The 21,184-nt window shown below is 41.4% G+C and overlaps 1 protein-coding gene across 1 annotated transcript; it reads right to left on the bottom strand.

Moving 5' to 3' along the window:
• Positions 1–12,674: 12,674 nt before the first annotated feature.
• bmp16 (bone morphogenetic protein 16) lies at positions 12,675–20,317 on the bottom strand. The gene is made up of 3 exons (XM_005929935.3): positions 19,812–20,317; positions 14,679–15,040; positions 12,675–13,800 (listed from the first exon to the last, which is right to left on the bottom strand). The coding sequence occupies exons 2-3, from the start codon at positions 15,031–15,033 to the stop codon at positions 12,737–12,739; spliced, it is 1,419 nt and encodes a 472-aa protein (XP_005929997.2). The 5' UTR covers positions 15,034–15,040; positions 19,812–20,317; the 3' UTR covers positions 12,675–12,736.
• Between the last annotated feature and the right edge of the window lie 867 nt (positions 20,318–21,184).

Below are 21,184 nucleotides of genomic sequence, written 5' to 3'. Positions count from 1 at the left end.
ACACCTGGGACATATCACTAGTAGATGACACATATTTATGTTGGTGAAAGATAACTGCAGTGTATTAGTCATTTAAAACTAAATGCAAGCAAAGATATGCTCCAGTAAGAGCAAAGGATTTACGACTTACTCTGTAAGGCCCTCATTAATAAGGTACCAGTGGCACAGACATCCGAGGCATGTATATGCATGAGAACATCTACCAAGCAGCAAACAGAAAGGATTCAGGAATCACTGTGAATTAGATCTATACTGATTTAGAAAATGAAATAGCCACCAAGATGCTGCTGTTATGAAATATATAGTTATTTAAAATAATATGCCCAGGTTGGGCGGTAATGACTGAACGTATGGGTTTACTGACCTTGAAGTTATACTCATAGCAGTAAAACTCGGATTTCTCCTGAGGAATGAGGAGCATTAAATGATGATTTAAATTATTTATTGTACCCTACAGATTCTGGCTGTTTCAAACATTTTATTTGCTTTAAATTGTCTTATTTTCAAAATCTTAACATTGATCTTTTGCAGCTGCACAGCAGTTTTGTCAGGTTGTGAGTGATGCATGGTTTTCTTAACATTCTTGCTTTTTTGCCTATATGTTGATATAATGGATATACTCACACTTCCTCCAGCTTTTGTTACCATTGTGGGTGATGTTATAGAGTCAGCCCTCCCAGCCATCAGTTCCTGAACAGCTTCCTAAATAAATGAATTCAAATGGAGTGTGAAGGATGTTTATAAGATGTGTTTTTAGCGTTTCCATTCCATGACCACACCACAATCAGGATGTCTCTTTCTCTTCCTCCAAATGAAACCTAATACCATTTCATATTAGCTAAAAATTTTGAAGTGATTTTCACTCAGTTCTATTGTCGGTGATCTTCAGAATAATATGGACACCTGTTATAGTGCTCACTGGTATTACAACAGGCTTTGTTGATGTCCCGTAAGCACTCAGATGGAGCTGCTCCATGGCCTCTTGGCTGGCTTCTCCTTTCTTCCTTCCTACTAGCTTTTGTTGCAATCTGCCAAGCACACACATGCACACATACACACACCTGATCTTGACTCAGACCAGGTTTTTCGGAATCTGCAGGACCATGTGGCGGCTTGTTTTTATTTAAAGAGGGTACATGTTTCCAGTAATCTCAGCTGGACATCTGGTCAATGGTGAAAAGCTGGATTTTAAATTAAAATAAAGTTTGTGTTTTACTAGAGCCAGAAAAAGATAAAAACAGAGAAGGGGACATACAACTGCTAAATAAATAAGAGGAGCTTATAGCAGGCCATGAAGAATATTGTGTTTCAGTGAAAACATTATTTTTAGAGTATCCAGCCACAAACAGCTGGTCATACCTGGCAAATGTAGATATAATAAGTAGGGCAGGATTCCACATGTAAATATGCTCACTTTGACACATAAGCCTAGCTTTGGAGAGCCTGTTTACATCCCCCCAAAATTTAAATATATACAGAATTCTGTTAATGAACCTTGATTGGTCAGTCCAGGATTCACAACAGGACATCCTTCCTCGATGGCACCTGTACAGCACATGTTAACATCAAAACCCTACATGTGTCTATATGAAGCGTTTGGCTTTTATGATCAGTGCTGACTGTTTTTAGGTGGCTCCTGCTGCTGCATCCACTCATCCAGTTTCTTAACCACTTATCAGATTCAGCATCTGGACAGGGGGCCGGAGCTAACAAAGAGAAACACACATCCATTCATGATCACCTTTAAGTCTAACATGCATGTCTTTGTGGGAGGAAGCTGGAGTAGCTGGAGAGAACCCGAGCACGTACAGGAAGAAACCTGCAAACTCCACACGAAAAGGTTGCCTGGTTTTAAAAATGGGCATCCTTGTTGTTATCTACTGCAGCGGTCCCCAACCCCCGGGCCTTGGACCGGTACCGGTCCCTGAGTCGTTTGGTACCGGGCCGCGAGAGTTGAGGCTCAGGTGTGAAATGTATGGTTTTCAAGGTTTTTATCAGTTTTCAGCGTTATTTTGTTGTCGTTTTTATCGTTAACTCGGTTTTCCTGGGTCTTTTCACGTGTGTTATGAATAAATCTTCTTTTTTTCGGTACCGGTACTAGTTTTATTTTGTTGTATTTATCCACGACACCTTAAAGGCCGGTCCATGAAAATATTGTCGGGCATAAACCGGTCCGTGGCGCAAAAAAGGTTGGGGACCGCTGATCTACTGTACCACTGTAGCACTGTGCTTCCTGATTTGTGTTACATGTTACATTCAGGTCCGTCAGAAACATTAACAAATGTTTTAACAATGTAACTACAGCTATTGCCTTGACCACTTTTACAAAAAACATATCTTCTTGCTGTGAAAATGATCATGAAACCCATGGATGTTACTTTTTTGAAGCACACAGCCATCCTGCCATCCGTGTCAGTTTCTAACACAAACAACTGATTTGTGCTTTGTCAGTTACACAGATGTTCTTGTTTTCCACAGATGACAGGATAATAACAACTCATATGTCCTATGTCTTTAAAAAATACTCCAAATTGACTATGGGATCTGGTCAGATCTGTAATGGATATATTCTTTTCGTAGATACTTATGTTCAAAGGGCTGGGCATTGCTTGTTATTTAGTGGCAGATTAGACTTTTCAAAGTCGTTGGGTGTGTCAGTGAGCTTTTCTAGAGATATCATGCAGTTTATTTAAGAGTACATGAAATCCAAATATGTGGTTTTGGATTAGCATTCCTGTGGTCCCTCAAGAACCTCGGCTCATCTCTTCATTATCTGACAAAATAATTGAGTCTCCACCAGCCCACCAATGAAGATTAGAGGATATCAGTCTTTCCATCGCTTTGCCTTGATACTGTTCCCACCCTTCCTCCCTTTGGAGTTGCAGCTTATGCAGCTGGAAGCAAACTCTCAGCTACAGGGGAAAGGAATGGAGGAAACCCTTTTCCTCCATACCCGGCCAATGCTTTCTTCCCAAAGGGTACATAATGGCGATGTGAACAGTGGAGGCATGCTGTCCCTGGCCTTCACTTGCAGGGCTGGACGAGGGTGTTTAATGTAACACACATTATCAAGCCTTAAAAACTCAATCCTCTGGGTAGGTGGAAATGTTGACGCTAAATTGGTCATATAGCAAATTTCTATATTATGTATACTAAGTGTAACATAGTTAAATTGCAAAAACTGGAGCTTTAATGAAGCAGTCACATCACTTTGGATTTACTACCATAATTGGCTTTTGCACTTCCTACATTGTAACAAAGAGAAGAAAGAAAGAATACAGACACTCCAGTGCTATAGGTGGGGAAGCCAGCCGCCCACTGATGAAGCACTGGGAGTAGTCTGTGAAAAGTATTATGAAATGTTAATAACACTACTAAAATAAAACACCGCTGTAGAAAATGTGGAAACAGAAACTATGTGACCATCCAAAGTGAGTGAACTCCCTGCACCAAACCTGCAAGTGTAGGCTGACACCAGCCACTGAGACAGGATTAAACCCTAAGACCAAAACAACTCCAGTTTGATACCAAAGTAAAATCTGACTAAAATAAAGTGCAGTCAGTGCTCTTCCTCAGTGTAGCAAACTGTTGCAAGTCAGCTTCGAGGTAACATAATTTTTAGTATCTATAACACCTTAAAATGAACACATCACAAACAGTTATTGAGTTCTTTGTTTTCCATTTAAAGAAAAAGTTATGAGGAACCCACAAATGATTTTAGTAGCACCGTATTCAAATATGAAGACACAATAAATGATGAAGAATTTAGGTTTTGCTACATATTCATTCTTTACGAAGCATTATTTCATGTCTCATTCCACACTCAAAAGAGAAATTCTAAATACGTCAGTAGGGTGCCAGGACATGATCTGTTAGAGATGCAGCAAACCGCATGATTACTAAACTTGCCACTCTATAACGTCAATTCAAGGAGGATTTACTTGCTTTTCCTTTTCATCATATCGCAAAACAGAATGTCAAATTTCCATGATTCTGAAGACCTTTAAGATTTTCTCTTCAGGTTTGGGTTAAAAGCTTAGCTTTACAGGTTCATTCTTGACTTATTATATATTAATTGTTTATGCTCATAGATCATGGAAAACAACCTAAAGAATAAAAAAGCACCCAGTATTGATGGAGTGAAGAGAAAGGGGACCAGGTATAGGACCAAAAAGTGTGTTAATGCAAAGCCCACAATATGTGGGCACAGACAGTTTTTTGTAGGTTAAGCATGACCATGCCATGACAACAAAAGACATTTAAATCTTAATTTTAAAAAAAGTACCATGGAAGTCTTTGATTTTAACCTTACACCTCTGGTAACCACTGGTCATGAGGGAAAAATGTAAATAAAGTTTAACACATGGGCCCTTGGTTGTACTGTTTTAAATGGTATTACCTCATTTATAAGCCATAAATTAAACTGCTGTTATCGTTATAATGGATTAGTGACAGACAAAAAGATTGTGTGAAGAGTAATGAGAAGTGGAGAGCAAGGGTGGGAAGGTGGAGGGAAAGAAAATGTGAAATCTGGCTCCTATATGTGGGGGAGCGGTAGCTAGAGCCGGACGAGTTAACAGATGTTTTAAAGTGCTAATCTAATCTTTATGCCAGGCCTCCCCCCTCCTCTCTCTCTCTTTTTTTTCTCTTTCCCCTCTCGCGTCTCATTTTTTTCTTCTTTACTCCTTCTACTTATTCTAGAGGGATGCTGGAAAGACTCCAGTCTGTGTTAATGCATCTCAGGAGCATCATGTACTGCCGCTGTGCTGAGCCATGGTTATTCATGCATCTGTTATCAACCCTGATTTCAGACTAAGACACATGTGCAATAGCAATGAGGGAGTCCGCAGTAGAGAAAAAGTACGCTGAAAAATAAACTTGCTTTGTGAAGAGTGAAAGGAAGGATTAAAGCAAGGTAAAGATGAGGGTATGTCTTTACAATTCTCACTCTGGCACCTTTTTGTTTTGATTACTTTGCCGTTTATTTACGCGCCACCAAAAAGTGTGTTGCAATGGTATTATATGGCTCTGATGCAGGATGAAGGGGGAATACACTGACCTTTTATGTTAGTGGACCTAATAAATTTAAGGCTTAGTCTGAGTTTTAACTCATTTCCTCCTCTTGTCACTCTGTTCCTTGAATTTCTCTGTTGCTTTTCCTGCCTTCCTCCCCCTTGCTGCCTGATAGGAGGGAGGCTTTGTGTCAGACAGTACCTGCATTGAAATATACTGACAGCTCCCTCAGATTTAGCGGATGTACTTGCACAGGAGTTAATGTGACTCCACACAATTTAGCAGCTAACCCAAATCCACGCTAGACAAAAAACAAAGAGGCATTGCCAGCAAAATCCAAAGGTCACAAAACCTGGAAACCAAGCCAGAGATTAGAGGTACATGCTGAAGCCTGGGAAGAAATAAAGCCCTAATATTTATGGTGACATAAGCTGTTAATCACTTATAGGTCCACAGATCATTTCAACGGTTTGATTTTCACATTATTTATTTTGCCTTCATGGTTTTTTGTCATTATATATTTTCTTGCATCTCAGGTAAATTTAAGGGAATCAGTGAATGTGGTTTAATGCTGGTTGTTTCTTCTCCTATGACATGTCCTAATGCCGATTCCTGTTTTGCTACCCATGCAGCACGTTGAATGTGCAAGTCATAAAATACACTATGATGAGTTCACCCTGGCAACAAGTACCGGAGCTCCGGCAACTCACATCCTTCTGCTGTGCTCGCTCCCTTTTCCTCTGTGTACTACTAACCATCTGGAGAAGAGTGATATCGTCAAGGTAAACACACCAACAGCTGTCAGCCAGGCTTCGCTCTCTCCTGTTGCCATCTCTCGCTTCCTTCATTGCTTGATTCCACCTTATATGTCCTGTTTCAGTCATTCTGCCCCTTCCTTTCTGTTTGTTTCTTGTCTGTTGGCTCATCAGTGGGTAAGCACAGTTGATGGATACATTCGTGCTGCTTTTCCCTTCTGGTGTGGGCCCTGTGAAGTGAGTGATGGAGGACACCAAGGACACAGACTGAGCGATGGGTTCGGTTAATGGCAGATACGTCTGACTTCATTAAAACAACAAAAGATGCAACTTGAGTCTTAATTTTGCATTTTTGGCTTTGCTTTAAATATGTACTAACATTGCACTCTAAACCTTAGAGTGCAAGCTTGGAATATGGCAATGTTGTGTAAGTCTGAAGGGTGTGAAAACATAATGAGTAAGGTTTTAAACGAGGATTTATGAGGTATAACCTCACAGAGTGGTTGAGCACTGTTACATGCAGTAGCGCAGAGTGCAGGGTCATGTTTTGCATCCATTGATAGCTTGTTCTGATTAGTGAAACATGCCAAAACAAGTTCAAGGAAATCATTTTATGACACAATTTAACTGGTTCTACGTAACCAAGTACAATTACAAGGAATACCCAAGGCATACTACATGACAATTTTCACGGAGACTTTCTGGTTCTACTTTAAATGGAAGTCCTGTATGAACTGTATATCAGGTTTTTATGTTTATAAAGCTATTATGGCCAGATTTTCAGGCTCACCTTTAGTTTTCCTTCAACTGTGAAGTGGTTTTAATATTAAGTCTGGACAGTTGGCTTATTTGCAGCCTTTTTCAAGGGGGAATTAAGAATAAGAAATAAGAACATCTCCTTCCTTCTCTCTACTTCAGTGGTGCAGTACATTTCCCTGAACACATGCCTTGAGTGTTAAAAACAAATCAGTGGTGGTGAGAGAAAGAAGGAATAGCAAAAAGGATGGAAAGAATGAATGCAATTTCCATTTGAGCAAGGTCAGCATCTGCATTGCAAGACACCTGTAAAAACATAATTTTTCATCCTTCAGCTGTAAGGGAATTGGAAGAGGTAAGGTGGAGGTGGAGTGGAGAAGGCCTGGAGAGATGGACACAGGGTCAAAGAAGAGGGAAAAAATGTTTGATTAACACATCATGCCTACAGATATTTTCACTCAGGAAGGACTGACAAAGAGGAATTTTTGAACAACAGCTGGAGCTCATGTACCTCTGCGTCTCCACATCAAGCCCGCAAGGTTGGAGAATGGCTGGCGAATGCAGCGGCCCTTCCTGACTTCAGGGGTCAGTGTTCTGGCTCGTGGCTCGCCTGCTTCCGGCCAGCCCACCTGGTGTTTTGACTTGCTGCACCTGCCTTACTCTGTGATCCAGAGGTCTAGTTCTTCTCATTCATTTTCAGCATGAGTCTTGCCTTTGAAGCTCAGAGGTGAAACCTAAAACCTTCGCTATCTGTTTTATGTGTTCCAGACTGAAACCACCAACAGCACCACCAGCAGCAGCAGCAGCAGAAGCACACAACTGGTATATACATCCACATCTGCTATAGTAATTTCAGACACTATGATTTTATTGTATGACACACTATATGTATCTAAATGCAATTTAGTGTACTTAAGGGGTTAGCATGATTGAAAACTGTTTCTGATGTCCAAAAGGGATTTTTTGTGGCCATTAAGGGTCGTTGACCCCAGCTGTATAAAGCAATGCCCTGAATCTCCTCTTGCTGGTATATCACTGTCATCTTGCCTTTTATTTATTACAGCTGTTCGAAAAACCTGCAGGCCCAGAATATATGTTGCTGGGTCTTTTTGGTCTTCCATAGGCTTTAACAAATACAACTGATATTACTTTAGGAATATGTGAAATCAAAAGAGCACATTTATAGCCATCAGAGTTATTAAATTCCTAAGATTTATTGTCTCACTGTGGCTTATTATTTGTTTACACAGACTAATTTATTCAGGCATTATAATAAAGTTTAAAAATGTAAACTCTTACACCGTCATAGTCATTCAAACTATGCCTTAGACAGATATTCATACAGGTTTCATATGTACGGTGGGTGGGCTGTACAGTTGACTTAGCAGTGGTTTTTGTGGACCAGGTTAGGGAACAGGGGACACCAGGGATTAACCAGGTTTTCTCCATCTGTGTCTCCCCTTGGCTCTGTTGGTGTGAGTGGAAATAAGCCAGTCATCATGAACTCAGCCTGCACTGTAGTAAACCAGGAAGCAATCCCCACGCCTCAATGACATTGCTTATATTTGACGGCTGGTATATGATACAGAAGAACTCTGATGTGGTCCGAAGTTCAGCTGCAGCACTGATTACTGACACATTTCACATTTACATTTCTAATGACACTGACTAGGAGTAGATTTTTCAAAGGTGATGTTTTATATATAATGTATAATATTTTGTTTTTGTTCCCGTAAAAAATGGTAAATGGCCTGTATTTGTATAGCGCTTTACTAGTCCCTACATTGTAGCCACAGCAAAATAGAGGATCACATTAAACATTCTCTAAGTATGGATGGGAAGTAAAAAGTGAGTGGTTGATATGTATCCTGTGTTAGACTTGTAGCCTGTCTGCGCCAGGGTGCTCCTCGCCTCGATCTCATGGTCAGCTGGGATAGTCACCAGCCTCCTCCTGCAACCCTGAACTGGAAACAGAGATAAGAAAATGGATGGATGTTCCTGATAGGTCATAATTTAAAGTATCAAAAACTATCAGTGGCACTTTTATCTACATCTACAGCTACCTTTAACCTGATGTCTTTATACTTCTGTGCAAAATCTGAGTTGAATTGCATGGGGACTTGTGAACATGAAGGGTTGCCTGTCTCGCTGTATTGGTGACCTGGTGACCTGACTGGGGTGTACCCCACATCTCATGCTACAACAGCTAGGATAGCTTCGAGCACTCTCTGTGACTCTTGGATGAATGGATAAGGAAATGAATAGCTGGATTAGCTATATAACTAATAAGGATTTGAATATAAATAACAATTTTTTTGTGGTGATTTCAAAAACTGTAGTCAGTATCTTGATTCATACTCAATCACCCAGGTAAGTAAATTCCAAAAGGTTGATTCTTTTCATCAATAATCAATCATGATCAATTCTCTGATGGGCTTTGATTAGTGGCTGTTGATCAATGGTCATGACAATTTGCAAATTAATGATCAAAGAACTGACCTCACAGCCTATTGTTCATTCAGGGGGCAGGTTTCAGTCATTGTGCAAATGTACTGTTTATAAGGTTGGGGAAATTTGCAGTCAGCTGACACTGAACAAGTCACTTGGATGAGTGACGAATCATTTCTCCCACTGAAAACGCTACGTCCATATGAACAGAATCAACCTTTTGGGACGAGGAAAAAATGGGATCGAGTAGGAAAAAATACATCAATCTTTTGAGAAAGATATTTTGACTATATAAGCTATACTACTAAATTATTACAACGTATTTCTCTGGGGCAGACTTTTATATGTGACTCATCGATGGGCGTTGAGGATGTCATCAAAAGAAAATTGTCGTCTGGTTTTAATAATCTTGAGAGACCAGTGCCCCACATTATGAAATAACATGGGTCATTTCTACCCTCTTCTACTGACCTCTGATCTGTCTGGAATATATTTTAAAAAATCCAGACAACTGCTCACAAGTGTGGCAATGCTGCCCTCAGTGCCCTGTAACTGTAGTAATCCTCCACCGCACCTCTCGAGTCCTCAAGCATTGATTTATGGAGAAGATGATCCTCTGGTGTGACTGGGTCAAGGCTGCTGCTGCTACCTAGCTTTAAACTGCACACACCTGACAAGATAAGAGTCATCATATCCTGTCTTTATCCTCTACAATTTCACCCTTACGGATTTGTAATCAGAACAACTATGACAGAAAGGAAAAGAAAAGATGTTACCTGGCTTTTGGCCTCACTGCAAAATTATTAACACATAATGAGGACAGTTGAGTATGCTGCATTTAAAGCAATCACATTTTTTATGTTCTTAGTTATTATACAGCATTTTCCAGCTTGTTCTTATGAAGACTTATTTCAGTCCTTTAGTTGTGAGGAACAAATGTACGATTTAACAACGAGTTTGAGTCAAGTACTTGGAGAAGTTTAGGGGTCAGGCTGGCAAGCAAAAACTGTGGCAGCTTGGGCAGCTGACTGAAAAAAGTCAGGTGAGGAAAAAGTGAACTTGATTAATGTGTAATTTGCAAAGGGGATGCTGAAGGATCAGAGTGATAAATGAGGCAGTGGGAGGGGTTATAGGTGAAAGAGTGAGTAAGGGTCATGAAATAAAAGAGGCCAGAGGTTATTGTCCAACCACTGCATGAGCGATGACGTGTTACAGCACATGCTGAAATGCACTGGCAGTAACCCAGAGTGTTATTTGGTACAATGCACATGTGAACATGAGATCATAAAACACATGTGAGGTGCACATCTTCAGCTGCTTATTTTCATGGCCCTATTTATCTCATCTCTCTCTCTCTCTCTCTCTCTCTCTCTCACACACACACACACACACACACACACACACACAACACACACACACAAAAAGACACAAAAAAAGAAATAAAAACAAACACACACACCTACCTGTGCACTCCTGACAGGTGTTTGAAAGATGAAATATACAGGGGAAATGGGTTTATAGAGTTCCGGCTGTATGCTCTGGACAGTTACCACCAATGCACTGCTTCACACCCAGTACGCATGTGCAAAATTGGTAAGGTAGGGTTAGGTCCAGATATCTGTGACTTCTTTTTGACGCCTCAACACACTTATTTAATACACATATTGCCATGCCTGAACACATATCTACTTCTAAAGATGTAATGCATACATCGGTAGTGGTATTTGGTAATGGAATGTTTTAAATGCATAGGAAATCAGCACAATCTGAAATCTCATCCTGTTCTCTTCTGTGGAGGCAGGCCTGTGAAAATTAAAGATATTACATCTGAGAGCCTGGATTGCTGTAGGAGATATTGACAGGAGTAGGCACAGATTTTTATATTTCTGTTATCAAGAAATGGATCAAAGAGGAAATACTTATATCAAGGCAATGAAAACATGAAAAGAGATCTAAAAACAAAAGATAAAGATTCAACTAGCTTAAGGGGGATGCGTTGTTTTAAGGCAGGGTCCTCCAGTTAAAAACGCAACAATGCTGTTCAGTTAGTCTGACCCCCTCCATTCAATCCTTCTCGCGACCTCCATTGATACATGTGATCAAAAGCATGTGTGTGGTGTTCTTGTTTTCCTGAAACAGTCAGAAGAAATTTCCTCTTTTGTTTAAATTTGAAACCAGTCACAGTGTCATATCGTGCTCTCTGTGGGTTTCCTCTTTCTGCTCCAAGTGACTGAAGAAGAATATATATATTAAAGATATTTCATGCATTTGGGCTCCCGAAAAGGAAAAAATAAAAGTCTCCCAACAGTTGTGCTGTTTGCTCTGTTTATTAGAGGTATATTGTCAAACATTTTACAAGCTCTTGCTTAAATGTTTCCATTTAGAGAGAAGAATGCAACACTGAAACATTTACCAAGCTCAGCAGAGAACACACTTATAGCCCCTGTTTGAAAGGCACTAAAGTCCCTGTTTTAATATCAGTCATCCTTTTTTTCAAAAAACATCTTGACACATGCAGACACAACTAGCTAAGACACCTGTTGTTACACACGTCAGTAGCTACAATACACAGAGCTTACAATTGGCTTGTTAGTTGAGCTTTTGTAGGCCACACCACTTACGTCTGCTATTGTGTGTTGTACACTTAAAAGTGTTCAATGATAACATGAGAAGTAACACAGACTGTTAATTCAATACACTGAACATTTGCATGGATGTAAAGCTACCTTAAGTCACTTCATTTGGATTGCAGACTTTTAATATGCTGTATGCTCTATTGAGTGCAGGTATCTTAAATATGTTAAAGATTAAATACACCATATTGCAGCTATTTAAATAGATAACGTGTCTTTTAAGTTAGAATCAGGATTCAGTGGATTTATATATAATCACAAGACAACTATCACTGGATTTCCTCAGTCTGCAAAATAAATTTACAAAAAAACGTCTCTTTTATTTAAATAATAATGTTAATAGTACATTCAAATAATAGCATAATAGTTCCTCAGCATTATTGTTGTGGTTTTTAAATAGCTTGACGAAGGAGTCTTTGTGAAGGGGTGTATTATTTTATTACCTTTCATAAAAACATATGAACCCTTCTTCCCAGTTCAAATACTGCAGAAACAACGCCATCTCAAAGTCTGGATGCCACACTGGTGCCATCGTCATATTGCTAATGCTGCCGATCATCAGTAAGTCCATCAGAACAGTAAAGAACTGTGTAAACCCTGCTCTAAAAAAAGCTAAGCACATATGCATGTGCCTGTCAGACAGTTTTTGTCAAAGCTAGATGTGTAGCAAACATGAATATACACTTCTGCTGTAATAGCAACCAATTGGTCGATGATGTGCACTGTTGCATTGTAGCTAAATGGGAGAAATTAAATGACAGAGCACTTGTTCCTCTCCTGTTTTGTAATTACTTTTTAGTCGTGTGTGTGTGTGTGTGTGTGTGTGTGTGTGTGTGTGTGTGTGTGTGTGTGTGTGTGTGTGTGTGGGTATGTACTCATGTTGTGGGGACCTAAATTATATATATATATAAATATGATATAGTATATATATATAATATTTATATTGTTGGCTTCTCTCTCATCCCTTTCCCAATCTCTCACTCATCCTTGGTATGTTGCTACATTTGTCTCTGTCACTCAGTCTGAAATTAGTTGACTTATAGAGTCTCTTCTTGCCTTCTCTCATCTCTTTTCATGCTTCTGTTGCTTCTGTATTCCCACCGACCATGTGAGTTTGTCACTTGGAGCTCACTACCGACAGCCGCAGCCCTCCACAACCATGTCCTGATAATTTTTCAGCACAACTCGGTCTTGAGAGTCCAGGTAGAGCAGGGCGATGGGACTGAGAGAGGTTGGGACGCAGCAGGCCCGGGGCACTGCTCCATTCACAGAGTTTACCAGAGTTTGCACCATGGCGTGGCTTGAGGAGTTCATGTGGTCAGCCAAAGGAAAGCGACACTCACCCAGGCAGAAGAAGGCGTCGTAGCCACTGGGTGCAATGATCCACTTTTCCCAGCCCACGTCATTGAAATCTACATATAGTGGATGGCGGCGGCACCTGTTGCGGGAAAGGCGCTTCAGTTTTGCAGAACGACCACCGTTTCTTTTCACCCTTCCACGTTCGCTCCAGTTGATTCCTCCTTTGTCATCCGCCCAGCTCGGCACAGTATACCCCATTTTTTTGTCCCTTCCCCAGATTTGGTTTCTATTGAGATCCTTGTTTTTATTCTTGACCCTCGCCTTTGCTCCTTTTCTCCTCTGGCCATTACCAGGGTTTCTTCTGCCATGTTTGACTAAAGCCTGTCCACGGCCATCATGACTGTAAGTAACCAAGAGGGGTCTCTCTTGGGCCCAGCTGTGATCGTCTTGTCCCACAGATCTGCATACCCTCAGGTGTGCCTCTTTTGATTTCTCTGTCCCCTCACTTGCAGCAGAAGAGAGGGTCTGCTCAGGAAGTGAGGTGGTGTTGTTTTCAGGTCTGACCTCCAGGAGGAATCCTAGGCTGCCAGTCCCAGCATGGGCCTTATGTAGGAGTTCTGCACTAAGACTAAAAGCCTCCCAGAAACCACTTGTTTTATAACTACGGAGGCCATTGGTGAGTAACCTTGTTTCCAGCAGAGTGGGCTCAGGGTCCTCATGGTGCTCAGTGAGGTATAGGTTTAGTCTGTGGGGTCCAGGACCCAGAGCTGCTTCGTCACTGCGACGGAGGCGGAGCTCAGCAGAGAGCACACTCTCATCTTGAGGGATGGAAGAAATATTGAAGGAAATGTGCACTCTGGTATGATCCTCTGCACCAAGACTGTTTCCAAGGGGCTCTAAGTGGAAGAGTGACAAAGCAATATAACACTTTAGTAAGACTTTATTTGAGCAATAGCAGGAAAATTGTCAGACTGTATAGCGTAGTCAGCAAATAATTTAACATTGTTGTTTTTTTAAAGAAACTTAATTTTAAAAAAATGAAATCTATATCAGATAGATTTTCTTTAAAGAAATTTACATTATACATTAACCTATAACACTAAAAGCATTATAGTTACAGCACATGGGTTAGTTCCTTTATGGATTTTCCTCACAAAAATGCAACATTAACTAATGTCATCCTCTGTATTATCAAATAATTGTACTGGCAAAAGTTGGGAATTCCTTCAGTGGTGCTACAGGATTACCTGAGCCTTCAGATTAGATTAAATGACTGTGTGTGCTCCTCCTTTGTCATTTTCTTAGTTTGGAGCAAACATGTCTGACAGGAATATGCAGTGTTAACTCACTGATGGTTCACTGATAATGAACCATTATCGCAGGTCTGCATTTATTCTAGCTTGTTTGTGCTGAAATAAGGGCAACTGGGAGGCAAATATGGTGGCCAGGATAGGCCCAAATGCAAATGTTTCCCTGGTGAACAGGTTAATCCAACTATGATGAGAAGAGTCCCGAGTCTATATTTTATCTTAGTCTAAATCTGATCTCATACATGTTTTGAAAAAAACTTACTACACTTATCTCGTTTGATAGTGTAGTATCTTATTTTGACTGTTCAAAACTGACATACAAAGACTTGCAAAGGTGTGCTACTGCCATAAAGGTTGAAAGCTAGAATCAGCTCAAACAGATATAATTCATATATCATGAATCTAGTTTGACATCAAGAGGAATCACCTGACTACGTGCCATCTAATTGTGTAAGTAAGCTTACCATTGTGGTGGAAGCTGCGTATAGTGTTGGCCTCCTGGATGTGCTGACTGGGGAAAGTAAATGAAGGGTCCTCTACTAGATGGTACTGCTGCTGGTGGAAGTGGTAAAGATCCACGAGGTACCGTGGCACTGGCACTCCAGGCCTTGGGTCAGGCTGAGACTGCAGCCCCAGTCGGCTCAAAAGGAGACTCTGGATGGTCTGAGCCAGACCGGGATCCCGGAGTGACGGTGACAAAGCGGAAGGTGTGGGGTGCACCCTGCCATGATCGATCTCGCTGGTGTCTCCACCCTGGCGACCAGACGAGGCATGAGGTAGCAGCAGGACCATGAGGAGCAGGAGGTTAGGAGGGAACATGGTGGACCTGGAGGGAGATGCGCAGGTGAGGAGAGGTAATAAGGTAGAGAACAGAACAGGAAGAGGAAGTGGAAGAAGAAAGGAACGCATACAAAGTAACCTAAACATCAAAGAAAAAAATTGCGACTTCAGGTCATGCACCACTCTGTCCTTCCTTCTGTGTGTTTTAAATAAGAATTTAAATCATATGACATAATGACACAATATAAAGTATTGCTTGAAATCTGCAAAAGAGATAGCCCCAGAGAGATGCTTCTGGACTCTGTATATTATGCTTATGTCTTCTCCTTCCTGGACACACTAGTTTCTCATCAGTCTTCAGCCTTCATGTGGCATATGTTCAAGAAATTTACCATTCACATGTCCATAAGAAGTTGTTTGCTTGCTACTCCTAGTTGTAGAAACAGTGCTACTTTGTTTTTACTTTGTTAATTTATTGCAGGCTTCTTCCCCTAGAGATCCATTTATCTCACAGGACACCTAAGCAGCAGTAATTAAACAGTCTCGATCTGTAATTTAATCATGCTGCATGTTTGTGTGTGCTCTACTCTAGTAGTGCTGTTTGTGTGTGTGTGGATGCCTGTGATGTGTTTGGTATTTACAGAGACCTGATAGAGTGACATGTAGCCATTTTTCTTCCTTTTTTTTTCAAATGACTTGAGAAAATACTTATTCAAGAATTAAGTAGCTTTTTAAAAATATTTTTTATTTGAGGTCTAATTTAATTAACCCCTTAATTATAGGAAGATTAAAGATGTAGCTCAGGCATCAAATAGCAGACCTAAATGCTCAGTTTAGTCTGATGTCAGGGTAAATTCTGGTATTTTAATTACAAAAAAAAAAAAAAATAGTGCCGCAATAAGTGCTCACTGACTGTAAGCCAGCTGAATAATTGGACTTCATGTCTTCTACAGTGATGTGATCAAAACAAATGAAAGCTTTTAATGTCACAGTTTTGAAAAATATGAGCTTTGGGGCTGCATTACTAGTAATGCCACTGCAAATCAATCAAAACAAATCTGCATTAGTTAAATCATGAATTCAAGGCTGCCGTCATGCACAGAGGTATCCACCACACAATTACAATTGTGTTGTTTTATTTTGCAAATAAAACAAAAAGAAAAGAAAGACAAGAAATGGGACATCCGTAATCTCACTAGAGTTTAGATGTGCATGCACTGGCATGCTCTGCTCAGCACACACGTTGTATTCCCTCCGTTGGGTCATCCACAGTTAGATTCATTTGCACCTGCACAGCCCAGCTGCATGTAACCTCCCTATTTCTTTCATATTCCTGCCTGCTTCACTCACTTACTGCACATACAAATGGGTGAAAAGATTATATTCGCAGTCACTAATTTGACTTGAAACCCACAGATGCTGCAAGAGCACTCTTTTAGCTACACTTGATTGTGTTGGCAGGGCATTCAGTGCTGGAACGCGATCACAGACAGGGGTCACACAAATACTACTGCGACCCGGCCAACACCCTACATCTCTGTAGTATGAGTGTTAATAAGTGAGTGAATAATTGCAAAGCAGCAAGGTAATGGCTAGCTTGACCTGAAAAGGAGCTGAGATGTTAAAGGGTCAGTGCAAAGGTGCAAAACTTGTTTACCAGGCAGAAAAAAAAAATCTGCACTGCAAATCAGATGAACTGCTGCACAGTAAACAAGAACAGAACAATAAACCCCATCTGCATCTAAATTTATGTCTTTTGCAGGACTTTAAGTTTGGCTTTATCTTTTTTCTCGTCCAAGTGCTCACCTATCTCTCGCTCATTCTCGCTTCTATCTCTTTATCTCTCGCCTGTAAGGGACAGAGAATCGATTAGGGCCTCTACAGCGAGATAACAGAGGAGTTTATGACTGAGTAAACACATAATGACGCTGTAATGACAGCTAATCTTACCACGCTGTCAGAAAAAAGGTTAAAAGGAGGTCACAGGTGTGAAGGTGTGTATTTTTTATGTATATGTGACTGTGGGTATGTGTACTGTGTGTGGTACGTGGCTCAAAGGGCAAGCCTGGGAAAATAAGCCACCTCTAGCGTGGGATTGTTGCTAGCTGGCCATTAAACACCACACCCAGTGCTGTTTCACCTGAAGCAACGCAGCAGAGGACAATTACAGATTAGGAACTGCCGGACAACCTCTCCCATATATTGTGGAGGCTTGTAAAGCAGATTAAGGACAACAACACCACATCTCTCCTGTACTTTCCTCACCTACAAAACCACCCTGAGGTACAAAGGTTAGGTTGTCACACAGAAGGGTGTGTCACAGCTGCAGCGAGGAAGAGGAACAGGGGCAAAAACAGAGAAAGAAGTTTGGAAACAGTGTCCTACACTGCTTTTCAGGCTCTTTGTTTCCTCCCTGGGTGTCTGCCTTATGAATGGTTCAATCCACTTTCAAGGGAGGGCAAAGAGGATCCAGACTTAATTTAGATGTTTTATGTGTTATGTGTATCTGAGTGGGTGGCACCCAGATGTCAGCTCATTCAAGTTGGCTAGAAAAACTGACATTTTTATGATTACATTCCCCAGTTCCTTATTTTATCTCTGACTTGTTTATACCTTTCCTCTGGCTTAAACAATGAAATGTTCTGGAAGGATAAATGAGGAGAGCCGTATAATGAAGGGGGTCAGGGATAAGGCGAAATGAAAGGTATGGAGTTCAACAGCCGTGTTTGTGTGTCTTTCCCCTCTGTGCTCAGCCTATGAGACTTATTATATGTGACCTGACCTCATGAGCAGACAGCTGAGTGACCCTGGCATGCGGCGGACGAGTGTGGCTGCTGGTCTGCCCCGCGTCTTTCTGAACTCACTGATTAAAACCTCTGACCTCTGACATCCGTTTCTCTTTCTGCCCCTCTTTTTATCTGTTTATTTCAAACTCTGCTCCCTTTCCCCTTCCTCCTTCCTCCTTGCATTCCTTGAACTTTGTCCTTTTGTTGTCATACACCACCGTATATAACCCTGTTTTACTTTTCTTTAAGCACAGTCCCTCATGTCCCCTTCAAACCATCTTTTTTTCCTTTATTCTCTTACATCTTTTGTTCTTCCCTGTTAAAATGTCACTTTTCATGCTTTTCTGCATCACCTTCCCATTTTCCTATGGACTTTCTCCCACTCCATCTCCCCCATTAGTTCCGCTCTTTTTTTCCTAGGTCTTAAAATGAATGGTGTTTTTGCGGAAGAGTGCGGCAGACTGTTGCCGGGCCAGGGGGCCGGAGTGTCACCACAGCCGGCTGATTTATCCACTGCCGCTGTCTTCATGTTACGCCTGGTCCCTCAACTTTCCCTTCCTGTTGTTCTTCCCGTGTTTCTTTTCCTAAATTCCTCCTCTCACTCTCCCTGATTTCTCTCCCCCCCTTCCAAGCTCTCATTTTTCTATGCTGCCGTCCCATTCTTTCAGAACACGATACGTGCAGCGTACATGCCACAGGGTTCATTTTCAGGCTCTGAGCTAACTCATTTTCTTGAAACTGTGCCATGTCGGATAGCCTCATGAGTCCAGATATGATGTGCAGTGTGCATATACACACCTGGGATCACTTCTGAGGATACATCTGTACTGGCTAACACTTTTTCCCCCCATTAAAATGTATAAAGTGAACATACAGTCACTGTAATTAAATGTGAGGTTAAGCCTGTACCATACTCCCCATACTTAACTCATCATTAATGGTTGACTCTGGGCTGTGGAGTTAATACATAATGGGGGTGGGGTGAAAAATGTCCAAAACAGTTGCAGTTGTGGCTCTACTTTCTGAGGCGTAACAGATGAAATCATTAGAACAATATTGCAGGTAGGCTGCTGTAGAGTTTTATTGGAGTCTATTAGAACAGCACTCTAATTCATCCCAGCTGGACTGATTAGTTGGTTAATGACCCAGGCGTCCATTTCTGCTCTACACATACAGAACATACACGCACTTGGATACAAATGTGTCCGAGCACAGAGCACCACAGAGCTTAAACACAGGCTAACAGCCAGGCAGAGTGAACCTAACACGGAAAAAAACTTGCCAATATATGTAACAGTGAAGGGTTGTAAAAATGTGAGACAACTTTGATATAGATTTAGAGTTAGCTCGAAAACACACTGTTTCCACAGCTTAACTGTAAATTGCTTTTTCTGGCTGGTCACATCTACATGCACATGCCTACGTGCACTGTTTTTTTGGCTTAAGTCTCAATTGTGAGGTAGAACAGAGCATCAGTAGTTCAGCATGTGTTCACAGCTTGTCTCTTTCATCCTCTGTTCCTCAGCCCGGGATGCTGCACAGAGATCTCACAAGTGCATTGTGGTTAACAGGAGGCCCTACTGAGGCACAACACTGTAACAGCATCAGTGGAAATACTGACATATCTAACCCATGACTGCTGAAAGCTCAGAGACTGCCCTCGTTGTGCGTCTGACAGCTAAACCGATGTGAAATACAGAACAAAAACACACCTCTGCTTTTCACATTAAAGCTGCTGAGCAATAACACTGAGGGCCAATTCATACTTCACATGTTGCACAGCGTTGGCGAGTTACGTCATGCTCTTTGAACCCATAATGGGCACATTATTCTCAGACAAGTTGCTTACCTGACAAGAGGTAGATTGAGCAATACAGTGGGCCAGCAGTGTATTCATATACACGAGTGTGTTTTTCCCAGCGGAGACTAATGGTTTCAGCAGTGCAGTTCCTGTGGCCTGTGGTTTGACAGACAGATCTATGCATGTGTGTGTGAGAGACAGAGACAGAGGGACAGGGATGTAGTACTCACGTCCAGGTGTAGTGGGATGTATGCAGAGTCCATGGTTTATCCTTGAGCTCCAGTGTTACGATCCCTCGGCTCTCACTCCCGCTCCTTTGGACAGAATGGAGAAAGTGGACTGTTTACCTCTGTCTCTTTACCTCTCTCAGAGAAGCCAGTGCATGTCTTTCCTATGTCTCTTATGCAAATGTACTGTAGATAAAGTTGCTTGCTCCATGCTTCTCTCCCTGTCTACTCCCTCGCTCAGCTCCTCATCCTGTTGTCAGTGTCAGATAAGCAAACTCTTAAAAAACATCCACTAGCTTCCCCTCTGCCTGCCTGACCTCTGCTAGTAGGCAACTCCCTTTTCTCTGTCGCCTACACTTCCACCCTTAGTTGTTTAAGACAGACTGGTACCGCTGCTAGAAGTTGCAAGAGGAAAATGTCTGTCTGTCTGTCTGTCTGTACTGTATCACAGGCAACAACCCTTTCTTGTTCCTAAACCTTACTATGTCTCTCTGCTTTCCTCTCCACTCTGTTCCTCCCTTTTGTATCTCCTCCCCCTTCCCTCTCTCTCTTTTCTTGCTCACATACATACACCTACACACACTCTCTCTCTCTCTGTCTCTCTCACACACACGCACACACACTTTTTCCTTCTAGTGTCCAGCTGGTAAACCCAATTTAACTCTAAATGACTTTCCTGACCACTCAGATTCTCTCAAATAGTGATGTCACTAAGATCGGCCCTAGTACATTTACAGGCTGTTATCTCTCTCTCTCATACACACACAGAAACACGTACACACATACACACCCATACACACACAAACACATGAGCATGAAAACTTAGAGATATGATAATGTGCACGCCATCACAGTAAATAACATCAAAAGAAACATACACATTTAAATGCACAAAACACACACAAACAAATAAATGAAACATGTTCAAGAGGGACTTTAAAGTCAGCACACACATGCAGACTAACTGTTTTCCTCCTTTACCAAACTCACCTGCGGCGTTTCGTTGGCAACATTTGAATTTTTCCGCCAACATGCTCGCAGACAGTCTCTCCATCATTATAAATACGAGGCCTCATTACTCTGAATGAGAGCGAACGGATTCGGGTACAAGACAAAAAGCTATGAATGGATGACTCATAGGAGCTTTCATGAAGTCACCAGAGCTGAGTGCCGTGATTGGATGAAAGTAAACATCGAGGGGGAAAAAAAAGAAAAAGAAAGAGGCTGCACTTCTACACTACGCAAGGTGCATTCGTCCTTCCAGCACAGAGCGGGTGGCGGGTTGAATTTGTATTCATGGGGTGGACCCATGAGAAAACGTCTCTTTAGGATGCACCGTCTCACATATTAGATCTCATCTGGAGAATCACTTGCCC

The sequence above is a fragment of the Haplochromis burtoni genome, unplaced genomic scaffold (assembly GCF_018398535.1).
Source record: "Haplochromis burtoni strain Fernald_Lab_line unplaced genomic scaffold, NCSU_Asbu1 Contig_128, whole genome shotgun sequence".
Lineage (NCBI taxonomy): Eukaryota > Metazoa > Chordata > Actinopteri > Cichliformes > Cichlidae > Haplochromis > Haplochromis burtoni.
The sequence above is the reverse complement of the archived record's forward strand: the minus strand, read 5'-3'. Positions and strand labels throughout refer to the sequence as shown.